The 26,675-nt window shown below is 35.1% G+C and overlaps 1 protein-coding gene across 2 annotated transcripts in view; it reads right to left on the bottom strand.

The window, feature by feature from the left end:
* LOC126883283 (sorting nexin-4-like) overlaps window positions 1-26,675 on the bottom strand; it is a 114,920-nt gene that overhangs the window by 21,331 nt on the left and 66,914 nt on the right. For both annotated transcript variants that reach the window (XM_050648624.1, XM_050648626.1), the window contains exons 3-4: window positions 10,457-10,739; window positions 3,460-3,768 (exon numbers count right to left, since the gene is read on the bottom strand). In XM_050648624.1, coding sequence (XP_050504581.1) covers window positions 3,460-3,768; window positions 10,457-10,739 — 592 coding nt within the window. The remainder of the gene's footprint in view (window positions 1-3,459; window positions 3,769-10,456; window positions 10,740-26,675) is intronic.

The raw sequence follows: 26,675 nt of genomic DNA, 5'->3' as shown, positions 1-26,675 counted from the left end.
CATAATTAATTGCAATTATGAGATTTATTATTAATTATGTTAATAATTATTGTTATATTAATTGATTATAGTCTCAGAATTGTAATTAATTATGTTTTGACAACCCAAACAAAGTTGACATTGACAGTAATTAATTATTTGATAATGATCATTGTTGATTAGCGTTCGAACAACCGGCCCTTAGGGGAAGTCACTATTATTCCACATGTGATTAAAGATATTAAGCAGGATTTGTTTCGCCGTTTCTGGGAGATTTTTTAGAAAAACTGGAGGGATGTCATCGGGACCAGAAGAACTGTATCTTAGTGATGAGAGAGATTCCTCCATTTCTTCTTTTGTCAGTGGCTTGTTAAGAGAATTAAGGTTTTCCAGCTCTTTGAATTCCGTAGGGAGGGCAATGTTATCATTAGTTATATTTCTGTTTATGGAAAGCTTATGGTAATAGTCTGCGAATGCTTCACCTATTTCTTTTGTTTGGTTTATTCGTTTGCCGTCATAATCTAATGCTTTAATGACATGGTAAGTTTTGTTTCCATAAATACCTTGTATCTTCCTCCATGCCGATGATATTGTAGTGTTTCTGTTTATGCTTCCTACGAACTTCTTCCATGACTCTTTTTTACTTTTGTTGGTAATATATCTTGCTTTTGCCCTATGTTTTTTGTATTCAATTATACTTGTTGCGGTTTTCTCCCTCCTACATCTATTTAGAGCAGATTTGCTGTTTTGTATTGCTTCGGCACATTCGTCATTCCACCAAGGCACAGGTTTAAATTTCTTGATATGTTTTGTTTTTCCTATTGAAAATTCAGCGGCTTTTATGATTATTTCGTTAAGTTGAGTTACTGCTGTATTTGCGTCCTTCCACTCATTAATTTTATATATATTATTCTCAATGGTTTTTGAGAAAGAGCTCCAGTCGGCTTTCTTTATTTTCCATTTCTGATGGATACTATCTCCGTTTGATATTTTGTCTTTTATAATTGAATTCGTTAATTTTATAGGAAAGTGGTCACTGCCTAGTAAGTCATCCATAACTCTCCATTCAAGGTAAGGACTAACAGTTGGGCTACATAATGAAAGATCGATGCAAGAAGAATTGCCAGTAGCTATATTGAATCTAGTATTGCTGCCATCATTCAGTAAACTTATGTTCATGGTGTTGAATATGTTTGATAGAATTCGTCCCCTTCTGTCTGTTTTTTGAGAACCCCAGGAGTAATTGTGGGCATTAAAATCTCCTAGAAGAATGAAAGGAGTTGGAAGTTGATTAACTAGAGACTCCAGTTCATCCTCAATTAAATAATGGTCAGGAGGAATGTATATGTTGCAGATGGTGTAATTTAGTTGTGCTTTAATTTTTACGGCTATCGCTTCTAGGTTTGTATTTATTCTAATTTGTGTTGCTTGTAGATTCTTTGAGACGTAAATGGCTACGCCGCCACTCGCAACTTGTACATTTCGGTTTTTAACGAATTCATTGTATCCCCTCATTTTGTGGACATTTTCGTCTCGGAAGTGAGTTTCTTGTAGACACAATATGTCCAGAGAATGGAGAGCTATGATATGCTGTAGCATATTTAAACGGGTATAGTACCCATTTAAGTTCCACTGGAGTAATGACTCGAATGTATTTATTGGGTATCTTGAGATGTATTTGAGATATCAGATTGGGTATCACTTAAATCTTAGGATTGCTTTAGTAATTTCTTTTTTAGCCTTGTGACACGAGTTTTTAGTTTCTTAGTGTTTGCGTGAGGATGAAGTTCTTCTAACATATCTATTAGTTTTGGAATATCTTCTGTGAAGTCTTCCGCAATGCTAAGAACATCCCTCGATCCGTATGTATTTTCTAGGAGCTGTTAAAGCTGATGGCTGTTGATTATGAAATGAGGAGAATGAGAGTCGATATAGTTTATAATAGATTCAGTAAGTTCTATTTCTTGATCTGATGTATTAGATTTGGGTTTTTTGTTTTTCTGAACGACTGTTTGGGGAAGAGAGAAGGTAGAAGTATTGGGTGGCCTTTGTTCTACTGGAGTGGCTGGGGTCATATCTTCAGCTGTTCGTTTTGTTGCGGATGAAGTTGTTGACTTAGTAGTTTTGTCCGAGGTTGGGATATTTTCAGATTGAGCAGTGTGATCTGGATTTGTTACCAGATTGGATGTGATCAAAGCAGTATTGGCGACTTTTGCACAATTTTCTACTACTGAGGAACTTTCGGGTAGAATATTATTTATTGAGTGGGAATTTAAGTCATTAGGAGATGTTTCATCCGGTTGAGATATTGACGAGATTGGAACATTATGTGTGGGTTGTGATGATTGTTGGGAATGTGGGTTAATATTGCCCGAAGGGCATTGGGATGCAACATGACCCGATAATTTGCAGGTGAAGCAGCGTTGACTGTCTAGGGCTAAAAAGATATGATATGATAGATTATCATGTGTTATTTCTAAGAATTCGGGTATGGTAATATCTGGGGAAGGAGCGATATACACCTGTCTTCTGAAGCTGAGTATGTGTTGGTATTCTGGATTTGATGCACCTATTCTAAGAAAGTTTATTGGAGAAACTAATTTTAATCCAATATTTTCCAGTAAGGTTACAAGAGTTTCGTGTGGGATCGTTGGGCTTACATTCGATAATACTAGTCTGTCTGCTGGTGAAATTAGACGTCTTGCTTTGATGACTTCATTATTGACAACAATTTGACCATGATTAGTTAAAAACTCATCAACCAGTGATTTATTGGTTAGATAAACACATATTCTGTTGTGTGAAATTCTGCTAGAGAAAATGATGTTTATTGGTTTTACCAGAGGTCCCAATTGGAGAAGATAATCTTGAAGTTTTGCTCCCTGAATGGAGCCGAAGATAAGTGCCTGGTCTTTGTTAGGATACTTGTAGATATTTTTTGAGACAGTGCTTGCATAAGATGTGTTGGAGGTATTCATATTATTTAAATTATTATCTGGGTGAGTGTTGTTGGATGAAGATTGATTTGTAAATGTTGGTTGTGACATTTTATTTAAAATATTCAAATTTGCTAAGTTATTTTGTTAAATATAATTATTGTCCAAAACATTTTTCCCAGGCCAACCCTGTCTTTTGTTGTTAAAAATTCTTTATTTCGCTAGGCGAGTTTTTACTAGCTAATTACTTTTCAGTCCTATGGATCTGATATCTAACCTCAATCAGCCTAACAAAAATCGTCTGGATGCAGTTAATATTAAAAATTTACTCACAGTTGCTGTTCTTGGTATTTTATGTCACTGCACTAGTAAAACTTAACTATTAAAAGGCTTTTATTTAGCGGTAATTTGTTTAAATCGACCGTAAATTATAAAACGTGTGTTTACAAACAGGTCTCACAAACAAGTCCATTTAATTTATTTAAATGAATCTTTTATGCAGGTAATATGCTATTATACAAAAAATATATTGATTGCACCTTACCTCAAACAATCTTTGGCATTATTCATGGTTGTAACCCCCTCTTGTATCTGCTGGTCTAACAAAGTTACTTTATATTCTCTAACCTCTTCGGTATCGACGGCTCCAAACAATTTCGACATCAAACCGATTTTGCCCTGTTGAACTCGAACGCGTTCGACATTTTTATTTGTTACGGAATCTTCGGCGGTCTCTAGTTGAAGTTGTAATAATTCGTGATTCTTGCATACATTTTGGAGGGCATATGCGAAAAATAGGTACTCTTTTAGTTGGTCCGCTAACAGTTCTTCGTCTTCGAGGTTTGAATCTATACTAAAATACGAAAACAGATTAATTGGTTATGCACCCTTCAATTATATATCTTAATTTTTAAGACGTTAATCTTTTCTTCTTGCATACAACAATCCCAAACCATCTACAGATATTGGATTTGCGGTATCCGGGGTTGACCTCACTTTGAATAACTTGAGAGATGATGCCCAAAGACCTATAATAAGAATTACTTTAAATATGACATCTAACGAAATAGTGTGGAACAGTCACAAATCGAAAGAGTTTGTAGTCAAAAAAGGACTCAGACAAGGTGACCCTCTATCAACTGTGTTATTTAATCTAGTTTTGGAAACAATTGTAAGGAACAGCAGAATAGAAACACAAGAAACGATCTACCGTAACGAGCATCAATGCATGGCCTACGCCGACGACCTTACACTGCTAGCAAAAACTAATACCGAATTAAAGAAAATCATGAAGATTAGTCAGAGAGGCAAAAAAATTAGGCCTAGAAATAAATTAATAAAAGACGAAGTATATGGTGCTAGGCAGCACAGAAAGAGAACCTGAAGATATGCTAAAGTTAACAGTGTTCGATGGAAAAGAATATAAATTTAAACGAGTAAAGCACTTTACATATCTAGGTGCCATAATAGATGAAAAAGGACACGAGCAAAATACTAAAGCACAGGATAGCTAAAGGTAACCGAAAGGTCGGCAGTTTAAAAAAATTATTAAAATCAAATTATGTATCAAGAAAGAAGAAAATCAGAATATACCAAACTGTAATAAGAGCAACAGTCACCTACGGATGTGAGACATGGGTACTAAACGAAACAGAAGAAGAAATAATAGAGAGGTGGGAACGCAAGGTACTGAGGACTATTTTTGAAGGAAAAAATACGGCAGACGGTTGGCAAAGAAGAACTAATCAAGAAATAAGGATGCTTTAGAAGGAACCAACTATAACAAGATACACAAAGGCACAAAGAATCAGGTGGGCAGGTCATGTCGAGAGGATGGATAGGTCAAGAATGCCAAAGAAGGTACTGTTAAGACCAGTTGGGACATGGAGATGAGGTAGACCAAGAAAAAGATGGCACGAAAAGTTTCAAGAAGATATAGGATCGATGGAAATTACAGACTGGAAAGAGAAAGCAAAAAATAGGATGCCGTGGAGAAAAATAGTGCAGCAATTTTTACATAGACATTAAATCAAATTATTGTCATTTGTATTATGTAAAATTGTAATTGTTAAGTTGTAAAGCCCTAGGCCTACAAGGTATGTAGAGCATATTAAATAAAATTAAATAAAACAGAGATTATTTGGTTATGCACCCTTCAATTATAAATCTTAATTTTTAAGACGTTAATCTTTTCTTGCATACAACAATTCCAAATCATCTATAGATATTGGATTTGCGGTATCCGGGGTTGACCTCACTTTGAATAACTTGAGAGATGATGCCCAAAGACACTTAACTCAAAGACATGCAAATCACAAAAACGTAAAAAATCAAACATGCAACTAATACGCCAGTCAATGGGAGAAAGAATAGGATATTACCTCCGAATTCTATCCTACTGCATGAATTTTAATGAAATTTTGGGCCTAGCCTCTACTTATCTCCTAATTCAAAGTCTACCTATGCCGATGTGTGCTTTTATCTTGGGGGGTGGTTCCCACCCCTTCTCAAGGGTGGAACATTTTTTGGTATAAATTATCACGGAATTCGCTAGAGAACCTAATTCTAAGCCAAAACTGGTCTATAATTTTTTTTTAAACTCAATACTTTTTGAGTTATTCGTGGATGAAAATTGGCCATTTTCATTGAAACATAATACCTTTTCGAACGGATTTTTGCGAATACCTTAAAAACTATGCATCTAACTAAAAAAAACTATATTCAACATTTTTGTAAGTTATAAAAAAACAAAGAGACACTTGCCTCCATAACTCTTCTAGTTATAATACAAAAAGAGATATGGTAGGTGAAAATAGTTTGTTTTTTGGTACATTCTCAAATTAAGGTATTCAACTTGAAATAACAGAGAAACCGTCGATTTTACTTGCATAATGCTACCAATACCTTTTGTAGTGCTTGAAAAACCTTTAAATGAGCTATACTAAAGGTCCATTACATTAAAACTAAGCAAGATATGCTGCAAACAAAATTGATAACTATTGTGTTTTAAGAAAAAATGAGAAGTAATTTTAACCCCCCACCAAAATGCACATGCATCGTTTTCCTTCTATTACTTTTTACTCTAGTGTTATTTCTATGTTCAGAAAGTTATTGTCCTTTTCATGAGCATTTTTCAGTGCGAAACAAATGATAGGAAAAAGGGTAAGTCCGTGATAATACACATTTATGACATTTATTCTAACATGACATTTTAGTTAAATCTGACAGTTGTCACATTTTATTTTCAATTTGAAATAAAAACAAATCAAATGTGTTTCTTGCATTTATAAAATGGTATTTTCTTTGATTTGTATAGTCTTATAAATTATACAGATTATATTTGTAATATTATTATCTAATTAAAAAAAATTATTTTTTTTATTATGGCGCCATCTATCGACAACTAGAACAACTAGAATAAATGTTGTAATCACGGACGTGCCTTTTTTTTCTGTCACATACAATTTAATGCGTTAGAAAGAAATCGAAAAACTGTGACGCACTGAAAGATGATCATGAGAAAAAGAATAGACGGGTTTAAAATGAATGGTTTTTGAAAAAAAAAGATCAAATTATTGACACCGTGCAAGTTCGGCAAAGCGACACCTATTTCTCCGCTCTGCAACTTTATTCGCACTTTTAATTATATTGCCCAATTATATTAGTCCTGGTTACTGGATAATTGTCAAGGCCATAGTCCAAAAAATAATAAGAAGAAAAAATAAGAGTCGGGTTATGTTATTAAAACGTAAACAATTGTATGTAGTAAATAAAATTAGTTATTAAAAGCAAAATACAATTTATTAAATTTACCTTTATATAATAATTGCATATCATATCAATATTATGGAGCAACATATAATTTTTCTTCTTCAATGACAGTAGATATGAAATGTACGTCAATTTGACAATTTCAATTGACAATATGAATTATTTAAGAAAGTTGCAATATTTCTCCGCTATTCGCGCACGATCGTTTCTTAATTCCCTTCCAAGTACTTGCACGCTGCGAATAGAGAACATTTTTAAATTTTCTTAAAAATCTTCCTTTTTCTCCATGTAACTTGAAAATGATAAGAGATACAGTAATGAAAAATAAAAAGGAAATTTTTATCTGAAAAAACCCTACATTTTTGTGTGGTATCTTGTTTTCGTATCTCTTATCATTTTCGAGTTACATTGAGAAAAAGGAAGATTTTTAAGGAAATTTAAAAATGCGCTCTATAATTTGATCTTATTTTTTCAAAAACCATTCATTTTAAACCAGTCCAACTTTTTGAACATATAAATAACACTATAATAAAAAGTATTGTAGAAGGAAAACGATGTATTTAAATTCTGATGGATGAGGGGTTAAATATACTTCTCATTTCTTCTTAAAATACATTAGTCATCAAGTTTTTTGCAGAATATCTCGCTTAGTTTGAATGTAATCGACATTTGGTATTGCTCATTTTAGAGGTCTTTTCAAGCAATACAAAAGTTGTTAGTATCATTATACACCTAAAATCGACCGTTTCTCTGTTATTTCACGTTGAATACACCGATTTGAGCATGCAGCAAAAAAAACAAACTCTTCTTACCTACCATATCCCTCTTTCTATTTTAACTAGAAGATTTATGAAGAAACGAATCTCTTTGTTTTTTTATAACCTACAGAAATATTTTATATAGTAGTTTTGTTAGATTTTATATAGTTTTTAAGGTATTCACGAAAATCCCTCCGAAAAGGTGTAATTTTTCAATGAAAATGGCCAATTTTCAACCACGAATAACTCAAAAAGTATTGAGTTTTCAAAAAATAATTATAGAACAGTTTTTGCTTAAAATTAGATTCTCTAGCCTCTTCCGTGGCTATTTTAACCAAAACATTTTTCACTCCCGAGAAGGGGTGGCAACCACCCCCAAGATAAAAGCGCGCATCGGCATATCGTAGACTTTGTTTCATGAGCTATTCCCTACTTACTGTGAAAATATCAAGTAAATCGATGTAGTAGGATGGAATTTGGAGCCAAATACCCTCATTGACTGCCCTATAAACTGGCAAATAAAACACTGTCCACTTGCATGCGTATAGGTCCAATAACACGAAGCGCAACAAAATAAGCAGCAATAAAAGCACCAAGCGATCAGACTTTCGATGAGGTCTGGTAACATTCGAATTGTCTGGTGCCATCAACGAATCCTAAAGATATCGTGGGTTTCGCACACTTTCAATGAAGATCTTCTCCAAATGATGAATTCAGAAGGTCTGCTCATAAATATCATAAAGATGAGAAAAACAGAATACTTCGGCCACATAATTAGAGGACCTAAGTACCTCTACTTCGCCTTATAATACAAGAGGGAAAGATATGGATTGGTCGAAAGAATCTTTCATGGTTGCGTAATATTAGACAATGGTGTGGTTCCACAGTAGAATAGTTATTTCGCGCAGCAGCCTATAGAGAAAAGTTTCAGGAACTGGTAAACATGATGACATCCATCGTGTGAATCCGGACACGGCACCTAAAGAAGAAGAAGGACTGCCTCTCCTTTACATAAAGTTAATGCGATCCTAACTCAACTGTAGAACGGTTCGACTCAAAGTCGCAGAAAAACTAAGTGGGTCCACTAGAGCTCCCTTTTGGCTCCAATTTTATATACAGTATACACACACACAACTTCGGAAGGCCTCGACATCCCATGCGCAGTCGATATAGCTCTTCTAGTCATTGGCAGGGACCCTGCGGTACTCAATCATACCCAAAGACTGATTAATCTGGTCGAAAGATTGCGTGAAAATTGCACTGCAGTCAACGGTGTCCTACTTGGGAGTTCAACTAACAAGGACTCTGAACTGGCATACCGAGATTTCAACTACTCTTCTTTCTTCTTTACGTGCCATCTCCGCGTCGAAAGTTGGCAATCATCATTGCTATTCTCACTTTTAATACTACAGCCCGAAAGAGTTCAGTTGAGCTGCATGCAAACCATTCTCTGAGATTTCTCAGCCAGGACATTTTTCTCCTACCTATGCTGCTCCTTCCTTGAATCTTTCCCTGCATAATTAAGTTTAGGAGTTCATATCTGTCACCACGTGTTATATGACCAAGTATTGAAGTTTTCTTATTTTAATGGAATCCAGTATCTCCCTGCTGTTCTGTATTCTCCTTAGTACTTCCTCATTGGTTATTCTGTCTGTCCAGGAGATTCTCAGCATTCTTCGATACGTCCACATCTCAAATGCTTCCAATCTATTGAGGCATTGTTTATTGAGAGTCCATGTCTCCACACCATACAAAATAACAGAAAATACATAACATTTTAGTACTCGCTTTCTAAGATTTAGGCTGAGGTCTCTACTACATAATATTTGTTTCATATTAGTGAATGCACTTCTAACCTTTTCTATTCTAATTCGGATTTCTTTGGTATAATCGTTTGTTTCACTAATGTTTGTCCCTAAATACATAGTTATAATTCTGAACTCGTTCTATCGTCTTATTATTTACGTGTAGATTTATGTTTCTAATATTTTTCTTTGATATAACCATGAATTTCGTTTTCTTTATGTTTAGTGACAGACCAAATTCTTCACGCGTTGCAACAACCTTATCTAAAATTCTTTGTAGATCTGTAATAGTTTCTGCTATTAGTATTGTGTCATCGGCGTATCTAATTTCACATATGGGTAGGCCATTTATTTTTGTGCCTGCGACTTCATCTTCTAATGCTTTTTTTAAATATAAAAATTAAACAAATCCGCTGTTTTTAAGTGTATTTTCTTGTGGCGTACAAAGTACGCCACGCGTGTAGTTATGTTATAACTTGATGAGCGGGTAGTTAAAGGTTAATATAGAATGTAACAATAATGTAATTTAGAAGTTTTTACACCTATTGAAGTGGCTAGTTACAATTACTTGTACACTGGACGTTTACACTGATGATGGTCAGGTTGACCGAAAACGTTTTGTACTTCCACTCCCTTGGGGATAATTTTAAGAATTTTAATAAATTCATATGCCTACATACAACAGAAATGTTTACTTCATTTTGAATAATTATTTTAAAATTTTTGGTAGTGAAATGTTCATTCTAAATGTTTGTGTGTAATAAAAATTGTTAAAAAAATAATTTTTTTCAATCCAGTTTTGTTGATTTCGTATTTATTTTTCTCATAAACTGATCACTTTAAGCATCAAGTGTTATACATTTTTGAAATCAGTACAAAGAGGAGAATTCAAATATAAAATAAAAAAGGGGGTAGTAATTTAAAAAAGGTTAAGGGATGATAAGCGGGGTGAGAGGACGCCTTTCCTGGCAAGCTTAAATATGGCATAATGTCTCCCTGTGTATTATTTGACGTGTTTTTGCGTTTTTTCCAAAAATCAGTGGTTCAAAAGTTATTAAAGTGGATAGTTGTATCTGAAGAGCACTGTATATGTATAATACTTATAATCTACCGTAAATATACAAGATTTTAAGTAATTAGGTTCTACGTCGCCTATTCAGTAGCATTGCCTATATATCGTAATAATTAAAAATCGAACTTGACATACCTAGAGGCTAACGAATCCAAATAATGCCCCGATTTCTGCAGAGCATCTCCCATTTCCTTTTCTATAGCACTCCATTCGCTAAATACTCTTCCGTAGTTCGCATGCAGTTTATGGACATTGTATTGTTTTTCCGCAACTCTAGAACGAGCTTTAAGAAGATTGTTAAGGTTACTAGCTAAAGTTGATCCATATTCCTTCATAGATTCAAATTCTGGATCGGGTTTTTTAAGTCGTACTGACACGCTGAGACTTTTTAACTTATTTTCTACTAATTGCAAATATCCTAAAATCAAAATATCAACATATAAAAAACCGTTTTTTAATAAAATTTGCTTCCACGCCTTTTTCGTATGATAAAAAACACGTGGAAACAATACAGTAAATTTTGTTATGTCAAACAGAATAATTAATTATTATAGAATGATTTTAAGATTACCTATAGACCAGGGCGCACCTGTAAAAATATTAGTACATTTGGATGTAGAGAGGTGACTCATATTTTTTTGCAGAAATTGCTTGAAAATAACTCATATAATAATATTTTAGTTATCCTCCCACTCAAAAAGGTTCGAAACATTGTTTAAATAATCAAAATGTCAAAAAATTAAGGAAAAATTCGATTTTTTTCTTCGTTCTTTGATTATAACTTTAAAAGTTTTCATTTTCGAGAAAAGTTGCACTGACATAAAAGTTGCGTAATTAACTTTCATGTTTTACCCAAAAGCTTTGGAATATAATAAAACAATACTGTAAATTTCATTACGATCGGTTCAATAGATTTTGCAAAATAAATTTTACAATCCAAGTTGAATTTTTTTTACATAAGAAGAATACTGTACCTATTTGCAAAATTAAAATCGGTTTACTACCACGGCGCGCGGCGTCAGGAATTTTTTTAAATAAACATTAATTTTTGGCGCAACGCGCAGGACAGCGGATACGTTTACTCTGATTGGGCATTTCATTGACCTTTGATAATTATTGATAAATTTTAATTATTAGTAAATTTCGATATAAGTAAATTTTATTTATTGCAAAATAAAAACATATACTCTGTCGTTTGAAATAACACTTTTTTTTAGAAAAAACTTTCTTTGTTCATATATTTTAACTTAGAGAATAAAAGTTTATTATTTTTAAACATATGCAATTGTTTAAACAATATTTCACAAACAATAATCAAATTAGTTTGATTTTTGTGGAATGAAAATAATAAATTACAACAAAATATAGAGTAAGAAAATAATATATTAGATAAATATTGGAAGAAATTTTGGTGGAAATCAACTTGTGTGAATCGGGCACCGCTGTCCTTCGCGTAGCACCAAAAATTAATAAATTATAAATAATTATTTTAAACATCCTAGATTAATGTAACATTTTAAACCAATGTTTCCTTGACGGACAACTTTCACTGGGCTTTGACCCACATATTTTTGTTAAACAATATCTTGGTGGTTAGCATGTTAGCATGTACATTCATAGATATATAATGCTCTAGATTGCTCCCTGTCATCTTAAAATGGGTGACGGTTGCGACAGAGATAAATGAGCCTAATTGGTCGGTAGTCTCTTTTTAATTTAAGGGGGAAGTCTACTGTTACAAGGGAAAAAACAGGCCGATTTTCCGAATTTTTTTTTCTAACAAAATATGACTCGTACATTAAATTAAATTAAACCGTCATCTTTATTATATATACTTCGTCCAATTTACTTACCGTTGCACGTCATCCGCGTCATAGCTTGTAACATGACACCAACACGAAATATTTAGGCGGTAGCTGTGTTCTTTTTTAGAATCACAATGATTCTAAAATATAACACACCTACCGCCTAAATATTTCGTGTTGGTGTCATGTTACAAGCTATGACGCGGATGACGTGCAACGGTAAGTAAATTGGACGAAGTGTATTCAAGTATTTGTAAAAAAAATTTCAAGTCGAAATATTCAAAATGGCCGTCGTCGCACTCCTTCAAGCGCAGGTCCGTTTTTTTTAGGTGCCCAAACGGTGTACATGAAATCTCACGTCTGGGTGATCTGAAACAAAAAACAAAATATGGTTATCATCTACATAGTATTGACTCTCGTCTGACGGAGGATTTTGTCGATAAAAAATTTTGGCGCCGAAAAAAAATTCTTGAAATTTTTTTCTATTTTTTTTTTGCCCAAATTTGATGTTATTATTGTTTATAACAATTAAACAAAAAACGATATCAAAAAAATCCTCCGTCAGACGAGAGTCAATACTATGTAGATGATAACCATATTTTGTTTTTTGTTTCAGATCACCCAGACGTGGTATTTCATGTACACCGTTTGGGCACCTAAAAAAACGGACCTGCGCTTGAAGGAGTGCCACGACGGCCATTTTGAATATTTCGACTTAAAATTTTTTTTACAAATACTTGAATATATAATAAAGATGACGGTTTAATTTAATTTAATGTACGAGCCACATTTTGTTAGAAAAAAAAACCGGAAAATCGGCCTGTTTATTCCCTTGTCACAGTAGACTTCCCCCTTAAGGGGAATATCGACGACGCGACGTGACTATCCCACTTTATCGAGTATTATGTATTGACAGTTCGAGCGGGTGGTGACGAGAAATGGTCTTTGGTTCACGACGTGGATAATCGTGGTTCGAATACCATACCAACTTTACCTTTTTATTTTTAATTTAATCAATATTGCGTTTATTAGATATTTTTACATCGGAAAAATGGACCTAAGTAAAGCTAGCAGATAATAAATGTATGTATAGTAAGTTAATATTGGAATACATAATTTGTGAACTGCATAGTAAAATAAAAGTCGTTCGTTATTAATATAAATTCGGCCTTATTCGAATGATGTGAATAATGTTTGTTTTGCTTCTACCTTTTCAAAAAATTGTAACAATAGTTTCATAGATAAAAATAATGTCTAATTACTTATAATTGAATCGGTCATTTCAAAAACAGCAAAGTCCACAATTTTCAGAAACTAACTTTTTGAGAGAAATAGACTCCTTTAAGATAAACGTTGTGTGCAAAAACGACACCAGTCCAGTAAAAACATTAGGAACAAAACTACAATATAACTCTGAATTTTGATGTCATCCATTTCATCAATACAGGCCAACATATGCGCAAGTTGCCAGTGACAATAATATATTATCCATTCTTCAAAATACAATTACAGTGGAACCCCGATAAGTCGGCCCCCGATAACCCGGAACTCCGGCTAACCCGGACCGATTTTTATCAGACAAACATTTCAACAATAAAAATGTATTGCTGTTACAAAATCTCGTGAACCTAATTCATTCATTTGGTGACGTCAATATAAGAACGAAACGATTGATGAATCCGACATTACTGAAAATATCAGGGTGCAGATGGGACCCTGTCGCGCAATTCGCAGCAAATAAAATAGTCGTATGTTTTTGGCTTCATTTTATTTCGGTTATACATACGCATTTTCAAGGTTCACGAGGTTTTGTACCAACTCTATGTAATATAATATTTGAGAGATAATGGAACCGGATTGAACTACATGTACTATAGTAAAAATGACTCATGGTACACCACATTCATTGTCGAAAACAACAGGCACCTGTATTATCCTTTATTTTTTTGAAACTGTCTGTGTTAGCATTGTTTAGAAAAGACTATTAAAATTCTTTTTTAACAATGGTCTTAGTCATCACTGTTATTAAATAACATAACATCAGAGACGGTATTGTGTGTAGTAAAGTCGTATTATTGTTCGCTTCCGTTTTGTAATCGTTCGTAAATTTATTCAGATTTTGTGTTTGCGTGTCTTTTGTCTATAAGGGCAACAAAACGTAAAAATGTTGTAGTGACAATGGAAAAGAAACTAGAAGCATTAAGTAGAATTGATAAAGGTGAATCTTGCAGCATTATATTATGGTGTCGGTACATCTACAGTATCGGATTGGAAGAAAAATAGAACTAAAATCGAAGAATTTTTTTTTTCAAAATGATAACAAAAGACAGTTTAATAGGTGCAAAGCTAATAAAGCTAAGAATGAGACTTTTGACGACGCTTTGTATGTGTGGTTTTGTGTGGAATGCGAACGTGGTTTACCAGTGTCTGTGTGACAATTATAACGGAGTTTATCTGTAAGCATACCATATTTTATTAATTTTTACCATTTTCTCCGGCTAACCCGGATTTTCGATAACCCGGATCGGCCGCGGTTCCAATTAATCCGAGTTAACGGGGTTCCACTGTACAAACCAACAACAAATAATGAACCAAATGGCAGCAGAAATAAAATCACTTAGAGAACAACTCACACAACTAACAAATCTCTTAATTAGAAATGGCCCAACTGTATAAAATTGCCCTTTGGAATGCAAACGGCCTTGCCAAACACAAACAAGAAGTAGAAGTATTTCTTGCGCACAACGACATTGACATTCTTCTAATATCAGAATCCCACTTTAACAGTAGTTCTTACTTTAATATTAAAAATTATTTAATGTACCACACAACACATCCAGAAGCTAACAGGATAGCCAGAGGAGGAACGGCAGTGCTCATTAGACACCAAATTAAACACTATGAGTTACCTAAATTCAGTAAAAACTTTCTACAGGCAACCAGTATCGTAATTGAAGATTGGCTAGGTCCATTAACAGTATCAGCGGCATACTACCCACCAAATTCCCACCAAGAATACTTCTTGTCTTTAGGTCACAGGTTCCTAGCAGGAGGTAATTACAATGCGAAAAACATAGCATGGGGCTCAAGACTAACAGCGCCAGGTAGAGGTAGAGTACTATATAACATCATCCAAGAACTGCAATTGAGTTACCTATCCACAAATACTCCAACGTACTGGCCTAAGGATCCAGCTAAAATACCAGACCTACTTGATTTCTTCATAGTTAAAGGCATAGGAGCTGGTTATCTAAATGTAGAATCAAATCTAGACCTTTATTCTGATCACACACCAATAATAGCACAAGTTAGTGCCACAATTATAGAAAAAGAACTTCCTGTAATGCTGTTCAACAAGAATACCAATTGGGAACAATATAGAAACCAAATTAATGCAGAAATTGACTTAAAAATATCATTAAAAACAAAAACAGAAATTGAAACTGCAGTAAATCAATTAACAAACATCATCCACACTGCTGCGAAAAATGCAACACCAGAAATATCAAATCACAAAAAAAAACAACACTGCCCAGTAATAATAAAAAAGAAAATAGCTGAAAAAAGAAAACTCCGAAGGATTTGGCAGCGCAATAGATACCCGACAAACAGGATAAATTATGACAAAGCTTCTAGAGAATTGAAAGAGCTTATTAACAATATAAAGAATGCATCATTTAACGAATACTTAGAAAATCTGACAAGTACAGAAGATACAGACTATTCGTTATGGAAAGCGGTTAAGAACTTAAAAAGACAAAATGAACAAATTCCTCCGATTCGTAAAAGAGACCGAACATGGGCACGCACTGACGAGGAAAAAGCAAATACCTTCCGAGAATATCTGGAGGAAGTCTTCCAACCTCTTCCATCGCAAAATACGCCTGAAATAGAAGCTAAAATCAAAGAAACTCTTGAAGCTCCATATCAATGTCCCAAATTCCAAAACTCTTCAAGGTCAAAGAGGTACATGAGACAATAAGAAGAAACTTAAATCCAGATAAGGCTCCAGGGTTTGATCTGATCAAAGGCCGTCTTATTAAAGAACTCCCAAGAACAGGGATTGTGCTAGTAACAACAATATTCAACGCGGTGCTACGATTAGGACACTTCCCTGCCCAATGGAAAGTTGCCGAGCTTATACTTATTCCAAAACCTGGAAAACCAATAAATGAAGTAACATCATACAGACCAATCAGCCTGCTGCCAGTTCTTGGTAAACTCCTAGAAAAGCTACTCATAACCCGACTGACTCCCATAATAGAAGAAAACCACCTGATTCCTGAACACCAATTCGGATTCAGAAAGGATCATAGCACAATTGAACAGATCCACAGAGTAGTGGACGAAATAAATGAAGCATTTGAGAAAAAAAGTTACTGCACGACTGCTTTCTTAGATGTGAGTCAAGCTTTTGATAAGGTTTGGCATAATGGACTACTATTTAAATTAAAAAAATCACTCCCCCACACACTGTACATTATTATGGAATCCTACCTAAAAGAAAGATATTTTACTGTAAGGTATGGACAGACAACATCAGAAATCACATTGATAAAGGCAGGGGTACCACAGGGCAGTGTTCTTGGTCCACTTCTCTATCTTATGTACACAGCTGATCTTCCAGTAAGCAACCAAACAATCACAGCTTCCTTTGCAGATGATAAAGCGATAATGGTCAAACACAAAGACCCAGTCATAGCCGCAAGAATTCTCCAACAACATCTAGTGAAAATACAGGACTGGACAAGAAACTGGAGAATCAAAGTCAATGAAGTAAAATCAGTGCAGGTTACATTTACCAAATGCAGAGGTACAGTGCCACCTGATACACTAAATGGACAAGATCTGCCTCAATCTGACAGCGTTAAATATTTAGGGATGCACTTGGGTAAAGGACTGACCTGGAGAAAGCACATTTTTAACAAACGAAAACAACTTGGCTTAAAACTCAGCAAATACTACTGGCTATTGGGAAGACAGTCAAAGCTTAGTTTAAAAAACAAATTATTGGTGTATAAAGTAGCCTTAAAACCAATATGGACATATGGTGTACAACTATGGGGTACGGCTGCAAACTCAAACATAGAGATATTGGAACGCTTTCAGTCGAAGGTACTACGGACGATAACAAATGCACCTTGGTTTATACCTAACAGAGAAATCAGAGACGATCTTCAAGTAGCCACAGTAAAGGAGACAGTGAGTGAATACAGCAGCCGCTATTTGGTAAAATTAGAAAACCACCCTAATAATCTTGCACTAAACCTGCTGGATAATAGTGAGGAGACTCGGAGACTGAGGAGGCACAAACCACTGGAGCTACCACATAGGTTCTAAGCAGCAGTCAAGTGAAGTGTCGTGCAGTGCAGTGCAGTGAACTACTTACCCTTTCAGGGCACAGTTCAATAATTTAAGAGGCTAGTGGAGTCTTTGTTATCATTGGATAACAAATCCAAATTTATACTTACACCCCTTTGAACAAACAACTAACATGCTTATAATTTTTTTGTTTATTGATTGCATGTAGTGAATAACCTATAATAAAAATAAAAAAATTTCATCTATCTCTCAACTATATAGTTAGTTTTCTTTGCTCTTCTGTAAAATTAGGAATATGTGACTCGTGTTGTTTTTGAAATGACCGATTCAATTAATAAATCGATAGTACATTATGTTGATATTAATTATTGGTAATTTGTACGAATATTTAACAATAATTACTTTATACCAGTGCTGTTTTTGTGACGGTACGCGCCGGTACGCCGTACCGGCACCTTTTGGGACAAAAAAATTCCAAAAAAAAAACAACAAATATTTTGTAACTTTAGGTGAGCCATTATGCGATTGACGCGATGTAGACCTTACAACTTTGGATTTAACGCGAGACAGGTGGGATCACGATCGGTAGAATTCTATTTTGCAGACGTCACAAAACGAATTTTACAATGCGAAAATCAACGGTCGCTAGGCAACTTGACGACAACAAAATAATATTCTACTCAACGTAACCCGACCACTGTACTTTCTTCTACCCTCCCCGCAGTCTCCGCCCCCGCGGCCGGCAATATTGCACTATCCAAGGTAGGAAAAACGATTGGCTTATTGTACAAAACAAAAAGTTAGGCTGTGGCGTTTGCAGAAAAGTTGGATCTCTGGGTGTAGGAAAAAAAATGGTATGAAAATGATCAAGCAGTGGACTGAATGTGATGTTAGTAGTTTTGGAGAGAGTCGAGCTCAGCAACAAACTTCGCTAAGAAAAAAGATATTTGATCACAAAGTTAGTGCTGCTCATGAAGCTGCTGTTAAGATTCTTGCAGATTCACAGAAAGAAACGTTAGAAAAGGTTTTTTCAAAAACGGTGTCAAAAGAAAAAGAAATAACGGCGCGAGTTTTTCAAACTGCTTATAAGGCAGCAAAGGAAAATCAATCTTTCAACCACTTTGAGGCAGAAATAGATGTTCAAGAGCTAAACGGGTTAGATATGGGCAGAATTTTACATTCACGGAACGCTTGTGCTAATATAATTACTCACATAAGTTCAGAAATGAAGAAACAAGTTGTACAGGAAATAGTAGAAGGAACTGATAAATTTGCGCTTATTATTGATGAGTCAACAACATTAAGTAAAAAATCAACATTGATTTTGTACCTTAGAGTGTGCCTAAAAAAGTTAAATATGGAGTCACCTGTGAACTTGTTTTTAGACCTTGTGGAACTGGAAAATGTGACATCTCGTGGAATTTTTAAAGCTGTTTTGAAATGCCTTGAAGGTCACAAAATAGATGAAAACATTTTAAAAAGTAGACTTGTTGCTTTGGCATGTGATGGAGCGGCAGTGATGCTTGGAGGGAAGTCTGGGGTTGGTGTACTGTTGAAAGAGAAGTTTCCATCTATGTAATCATAGACTTGAGGTGTGTGAGTGACGTGGTAAAGAAAATGGCAAGTATAAACCGGTTCAAGGGATTTATAGACAACTTATACGTACTGTATCACGCCTCGCCCAAGAACAGTCGGGAGCTGCACGTATGTGCCGATGAGCTTGGTGTACAACTGTTAAAAATCGGTAGAGTGTTGAACACGCGGTGGGTCGCATCAAGTTTTCGCAGTTTGGCCGTTTGGGAAAATTATGAGGTCTTAGCCAAGCATTTTTCAGCAGCCAAAGTAGACCAGACGCGTGATCCTTTGGAAAGATCCAAATACGAAGGCCTACACAGAAATCTGACATCAACGTGCTTCATTTTGAATTTGGGACTGATGTGCGATGCACTGCAAGAACTGTCTGATGTTAGTGAGGATTTACAACATCGAGACCTTGACCTTTTTAGAGCTAACAAGAAACTTCAGATTTTGATGAACACGTTTGTTTCTCGAAAAGGCAGTCCTGGAATGTTTTATGCGCAAGCTGAGACAGCTGTCAACAACAGAAGTTTTATGGGAATCGAACTGTATGTGAAATCTAAAGAAGACCCCATCAATGCTGTTGTGTTTTATGACCACCTTGCTCAATCAATCGAAAAGAGGATGCTCAGTGGAGACGATGCAGTGTTGGCCAATTGTGCACGCATAGTTGACAAAAGCACTTGGCCCAAAAACATTAAAGACAATACTTTTGGGGAAAGAGACATTGACGCGCTCACAGTTCGTCTACAAGTGAACAACCGAGAGGCAATTAAATCCTTCAGAGAATATGTTTTTGACAATAGTAGAAATTTGGGAGGAAATTGTGAGAACCATAGCTACACAGAAAATTTGCTACGTTTGACAACAGCTTTAAAGACAATACCAATATCTTCCAGTGAGTGTGAAAGGGGATTTTCCCAAATGAACCTGATAATTACTGATGGCAGAGCTTCCCTACTCACAAAAACTGTTTCTTCATTAATGTTTGTGAAGTTAAACGGCCCACCTCTTACTCGATTTGAACCCTCGAAGTACGTGAATTCGTGGCTGCTTCGGGGACGGCACTCAGCATTGGACACAAACAGCAAGGAAAGAGGCAGAGAAGAGAGACTTACGACAAAAACTTCTCCAAAATTTGGACAGTTCTATAAACTGTAAGTTATCAAATTTATTGCTTTTTTCTTGTAAAATGTAGCTATGATTTAAAAACTTACACTGATTAATTTGTTACTGAATACTAACTAATTTGTTACTTTTGAACTGTTATTTGGAAAGTTATGCAATAAAACATGTAAACTAAGATTTTGTGCGTTTTTTATTATATGCCCTTGAAATGTGTACAAGATTAAATTTCTACAGTATGTAGGCCAGTTAATTAGCAAATACAGTTTTTTCCAATAAAAGCAGACATATTTAAGAAACCACAAGTTTAATAGGAGTAAAAAATTTCAAATTTTCTGAGAAAAATAGCCTTTGTATTTTTATTTTATCAATGATGTAGCCAAGTAGAGATGGTCTTAGATTTTTCATAGTATTCAGGTCAAATTATACACCAATTCTTAAATTTTTTCCTTGCTCACAAATAGCTTTAAAACTCCCTTTTTGAGGCTAAATTTACAAAGTTTTCCCGGGGCCTGACCCCCTTTCTAAATACCCCCAGACTCCCGGAACATTGCGTACCGGAACCTATATTAATACAAAAACAGCACTGCTTTATACCATTAACTTATTTAAAAAAATAACATTGGCTGTTATATTTTTAAAAATCTATAGGTACCTACACAGTTTTTCTTATTTGTTATATATTTTTTTGCATAGATTTACTTTAGAGATGTAATAATATCTAATAAACGCAATATTGATTAAATTAAAAATAAAAAAAGTAAAGATTGGTACGGGATTCGAACCCCGATTATACGCGTCCAAAGACCAAAGACCAGTTCCCGTCGCCACCCGCTCGAACTGTCAAGACATTTAAATAATACTCGATAGAGTAGGATAGTGACGTCGTCGATACTCCCCTTGAATTAGAAAGAGACTACCGACCTAATAGGCTCATTTTTCTCTGTCGCAACCGTCACCCATTTTAAGATGGCAGGGCGCAATCTAGAGTATTATATATCTATGTGTACATTGCACGTGAGTAACCTATAATTTTCTTAACCGCAGTCAAAATTTCAATATCTTTGCATTATTTTATCAGGTTATATTCATTTTAGGTAAGCACTGATGATGACTGGTAAACCAGTCGAAAACTAGTTATGTTGTGATTTTGATGTGGCCCTTTTGAGGGATTTTAAATATACCTTTTATACAGGATTTTACTGTTTTTGTATTATATGGTATACAGCCAACTACAGGAAAACTTTTTCCTTGTTGATTTTTCAAAAATTAATGTTTATTTAAAAAAATTCCTGACGCCGTGGTAGTTAATCGATTTTAATTTGACAAATTGCAAATGAAAGGTACAGTATTCTTCTATATTTTTTTGCGAAAGTTGGATTGAAAAGTTTATTTTGTAAAATCTATTGAACCGATCTTAATGAAATTTACAGTATTGTTTTATTATATCATAAAGTTTTTCTGGGTAAAATATGAAGGTCCTACGTGTAGCATAATTGGTTGAAAAACGTAAAATGCGAATACTTGTTTTTTATGGTTTATTCGCAATTATTGCTATTTTGCAACAAGGGTGACAATTTTTAAAATTTTTAACCAATCCTATATTGTAGGAAATTTAATAACGCAACTTTTATGTTAGTGCAACTTTTCTTGGAAGTGAATACTATTAAAGTTATAATCAAAAAACGAAGAAAAAAATCGAATTTGTCCTTTATTTTTTTACATTTTTATTATTTAAACAATGTTCCGGACCTTTTGTAGTGGAAGGATAACTCAATTATTATATGAGTTAATTCCAAGCAATTTCTGCAAAAAAATATGAGTCACCTCTCAACGTCCATCTCAAAACAGATGCGCCCTGGAGTACTAAGAAATCCTTATTAACTTTTATATAACACGCGCTCTGTATCAATCTCTATAATTTCCAGGAAACAAATACAAATGGCATCGAATCGGTCTAGCACGCACCATTAATTTAGATCGAAGTAGACGTTAAATATCATTTATGTCAAGCCGTTCCATAGTTTTATTTATCTCAAATGTAATTCCTCCTTTAAATCGTTTAAAGCTCTGGAATGATTATGAAATGCCCAAAGGTCTTAATCTCAATGAAGAAAAATCCGAATCTACACCTTCAAGTGGTAGAAAGCGGGCAACATCCACTTTGATGCTAATGCAGATAGCGACCGAGTGATTGACGGTGTGAGAAATCCCCCACTTATCGATCAAAAACTTCAGGCAGACGCGTTGGTAGGTGGTAAGACACTCATGCCCTTTGGCAAACCTTTGGTTTGGAGAATAAGAGAGGCATAAGAATGTAGAAGGTATGGAGAAACTACTACATTAAAGATCCCTATGGATAGCTCTAGCATGATCATAATGGCTGTACAACACAAAACAAAAACTTACTAAGGAACATATGAGAACAAGATCCGACAGGAGAGATGATTCCAATGACCACAGGGCTTCTCAAGTCTTTAACATGCGAAATCACGAATTAACACGAAATGTTTAGAGATGATATGCATTTGTTAGGACTATGGTTCAATCAGAAAAAATCTAACGCTGAATACAAGAAATGGAACGCATAAAAATGGCAATAATGGTCATAATTTGTATGCAGGCCAAAGGCATAGAAGATATAGGAGAAGCACAAAATCGAGTGGGTTGCCTTCTCCGTTGATGACGAAAAGACTAAAAACGCTTTGGCCGAAAGTGACACTGAAGCAGTATATATATTCGTATGAACTTTACACATTGCAGTTTTTACATAAAAAAATGACAATAACAATAATAAATAAAAAAGAAAACACAAACATAGAACATATAAAATTAAAAAAAATTATTAAATTAAAGGAAAATTATTAAAGGTTCTTGAGGAATATTTGACTTTGTAAAGTAAAATAGTCTAGTTTGGATTATCCTCTCGAATATCTTGTAGCAGACGCTTAAAAGAGCGATTGGTCTGTAGCTCTCAGGTAGTGCAGGGTCTTTCCCAGGTTTAGATATTGCGATGATCTTCCTTTTTTTGAAGGATTTTGGAAACTTCTGCTTAGTCAATATTTGATTGTAAAATTCAAGAAGCCACTGGTATTCGGACCAATGTGTTTTATAAATTCAGGATAAATGTTGTCAACTCCTGCGGCTTTACATTTTATTAATTTTAGAGCTTCTGCAAGTTCTTCTGGCTCGATGAGCTTCATTATTGGTAGGCTTTGTTGTTGAGCAATTTTGGCTTCTTTTAACTGAGATCGAACTTCTCTTTTATGATCTTTTTCTATTACTGGTTTTGAGAGGTTGGCTATGCGTTTGCCTGTCTTCCGGTTGTGGGTCTGTAGAGTTTGCTGTAGGTTTGTTTGAGCCAGAGTCTAGTTTCCTTAGAACGTTCCATGCGGTGCGGCTGCTGTGTATGAAATTGAGATTTTCTAAAGTTTCCCTCCACCTTGTGGTTCTCGCGGAGTTTAAGGTTTCTAAGAATTGTTCACCAACTTCCGGATCTCCAGATTTCTCATACTGATCAAGTAGTTTTTTGCATTCGTCGTTCCAGCATGGGATGTAGGATTTGGTAACTCCACGTGGAATGTGCTTTTTTGCACATTTAATCACTAGTGATGCGAATCTTTCATAATTTTGAACCTCAGGTTTGATATGTCTTATATCACTTTCAAGTTGAAATTTAAACTCTTCCCACCTTGCCTTCCGGAAATTTCATCTTGGCAAAGGGATTGAATTTATAATAAGGATTGTGGTGCCCAAGGTTGTAATTATTGGTCTATGTTGGAATTTAGGAAAGTTATCGAGAACTTCCCTTGTGGCGTTCTTAAAGTCATTTTTTGAGCCCGTTCCGGTGGAAGATATAAACGTGAGATCGGGATTGTAGCCCCTTTGCCATCTTGCAGAATGGAAGGTGGGTTTCTGTTTTGCATCGTATAAAAGTCTGAGATGGTGAAACTCAGCCCATTCGGCGATTTGTTCTCCTTGTTGGTTACATTGGTTATATCCCCATGTAGTATGGTGGCTGTTAAAGTCTCCAGTGTATACTGTCGGGTGAGAAAATGTGGGAAGTACGTTTGGTGGCCATCCAGCGTTTGGTGGTTTGTATATATTGACTATAGTTATTTCATCTACTTTCACAGCAAGTATAAAAATCTCTTGTGTCGAGCTAGAGTAAAATGTGCTGTAATGTTTGATGTCTGCTCTACAGTAAGTCGCGATACCATACTAAGCGTGGTTGAGTGAAGCTATTAGTGTGTATCCAGGGATTTGGCCACGGTTTTTTAATTGTATGTCGTCTGCAGTATGTGTTTCTTGAACGGTAACCACGTTAATCTTATTCTTTGCCAGGATCTTCTAAGATACTCGCTCTTGCTTCGGCTGATGCCTTCAATGTTCAATTGGCATACTCGAACCGTTGGTCCGATTGTCATCTAGCTCTGACAAGAGCCATCATTTGATCGTTTTGTGTTGTTCATTGCAATGTGTTCGCCAGGAGATCTACGAGAGACAGGTCTGGCGGTTCTATTGTTGCTAGTTCATTGAGCGTTACCCAGGATGCACGTGTAGTATTCTACTACGGACGCGAACTTTTACTGAAGCAGTAAAAGTTACAAACATGCTCTCAAAGAAGAAGGATAAAAAGGAGTTACTTAGTGTAACCTTGTTCTGTATTGCAATTAACTGTCTTATTGGCAGTATTGCTAAGAATGCAAATCCCATCCAAATTTAGAGGGATCATGGTTTTCTTTCAACAAAACGCAACCGATATATTTCTGCAGCGTAGCGATAACCCCTCCAGAACCTAAGATGTAATATAGATAATCAGGTAATAAAGATAAAAGAACAATTAAAGTAACTTTTAAACACTTTGAATGACAGATTTTTTATAAAAAGCTGCATTTAGGAGCACACGTTGAATACCTAAAAGTAAGAAGCGGCAAGATGTAATGTATATTAACTATAAAATGCATGGAAAGTATTCGCTCTAGCTCGAACAAAGCAACATTGCTTAAGATAGACGAAACATTAATTCATAGTCCAGTATGGAAGCATAATTTATAGCTCTTAGAGTTCCTGTATTTGCTTCCCAGTTTCTACAACTGCAGATGGTGTGGAATCTGGCATTACTGTCAACAACGAAACCCACTCTTTGAGTCACACCCACTTGCCTGATCTGCTTGGCTATCTGACTGACAAGGGAGATATACCTAATCCCCAAGTTACAATTACGATGACACAGGTGACATGAGGTGACCAGACTCAAGCTACTGTGACATAGAAGAATACAGAGTATACTACTTAGGATCAGAAAATGGAGGGACACAGAATAATCGCCCATAAAACTATAGCCAAACGTGACAATAATTTGTGAATAGTAAACTATACCATCCTCTTGTTACAAATAAATAATTACCGGTGAACACAAATATCAAACAAGTCTATGCATCCCAGCAGACCACAATGAAGAGGAATTCTATAACAAATAAAAAGCGTAAAACAGATAACCTATCTTAGGACAATAATAAATGAACAGTGATTTCACACAAAGTAGATAAAAAAAGAGTAGAGAAGGCTAAGGGTGAATTGAACAACTCTTTAAAAGCCACAACCTTAATTTGGACATCAGAGTAAGGCTCCTACGATGTTATAGGTTGTGTTAACGCATTCCTAGTGGATTATCCCTTGATAAAAAAAACAAAACGCAGTGGTATAAAGACCTAATGGATAATAACTTAATATATGGCAGCATCTACAAATCCAATATTACTTTTAATATCAGATATTTAATATTCCCCTAAATGTTAGATCTTAAACAGACAGTATTCAACAGAAAATATATATAAACTATCCAACTATTGAAGATCTTCAGAGACTGGTTAACAGAATAGCGATATATAGCAAAGAATACGGTCTAACAATGAACACCAAGAAGACAAAATTGATGAGAATATCTAAAACTCAAAGACATAATGAGAATCTCTTCATAAACGGAACCAATGTCGAAAGAGTAGACCAATATGCATATCTTGGAACAATGACCAACTCCACAAATTATTACTTCCAGGAGATTAAAATTAGAATAGAAAAGGCTAAAGCGAATTTTAACAAAATGAGAAAAGTGCTCTGCACAAGAGATCTAAAGTTAGAGCTAAGAGTAAGGTTGGCTAGGTGCTAAGTTTTCTCGACTATGTTTTACGGAAAGGAAGCTTGGACCTTGAATGCGGCATCAATGAAAAAACTGGAATCATTCGAGTTGTGAGTATATAGAAGAATAATGAAAATATCATGGACAGAACACGTCACAAACAAAAAGGTTCTGAGAAAGATGAATAAAGAAATGGAAGTCTTAATACAATCAAAACCAGAAAATTGGAGCCTTGAAAGATTCAAGGAAAAAGGAGCATAGGGAGACGCAGAATATCGTGGCTGCGCAACCTGAGAGAATGGTACGGATGTACCGGGTGTCGCAATAAGACCTCAGGAACCGTTTATAGTACAGCTTTGAGAAAAAAATATTTATAACAAAA

This window comes from Diabrotica virgifera, chromosome 4, assembly GCF_917563875.1.
Source record: "Diabrotica virgifera virgifera chromosome 4, PGI_DIABVI_V3a".
NCBI classification, from domain to species: domain Eukaryota; kingdom Metazoa; phylum Arthropoda; class Insecta; order Coleoptera; family Chrysomelidae; genus Diabrotica; species Diabrotica virgifera.
Note: the sequence above shows the minus strand (reverse complement) of the source record. Positions and strands in the feature narration are given on the sequence as shown.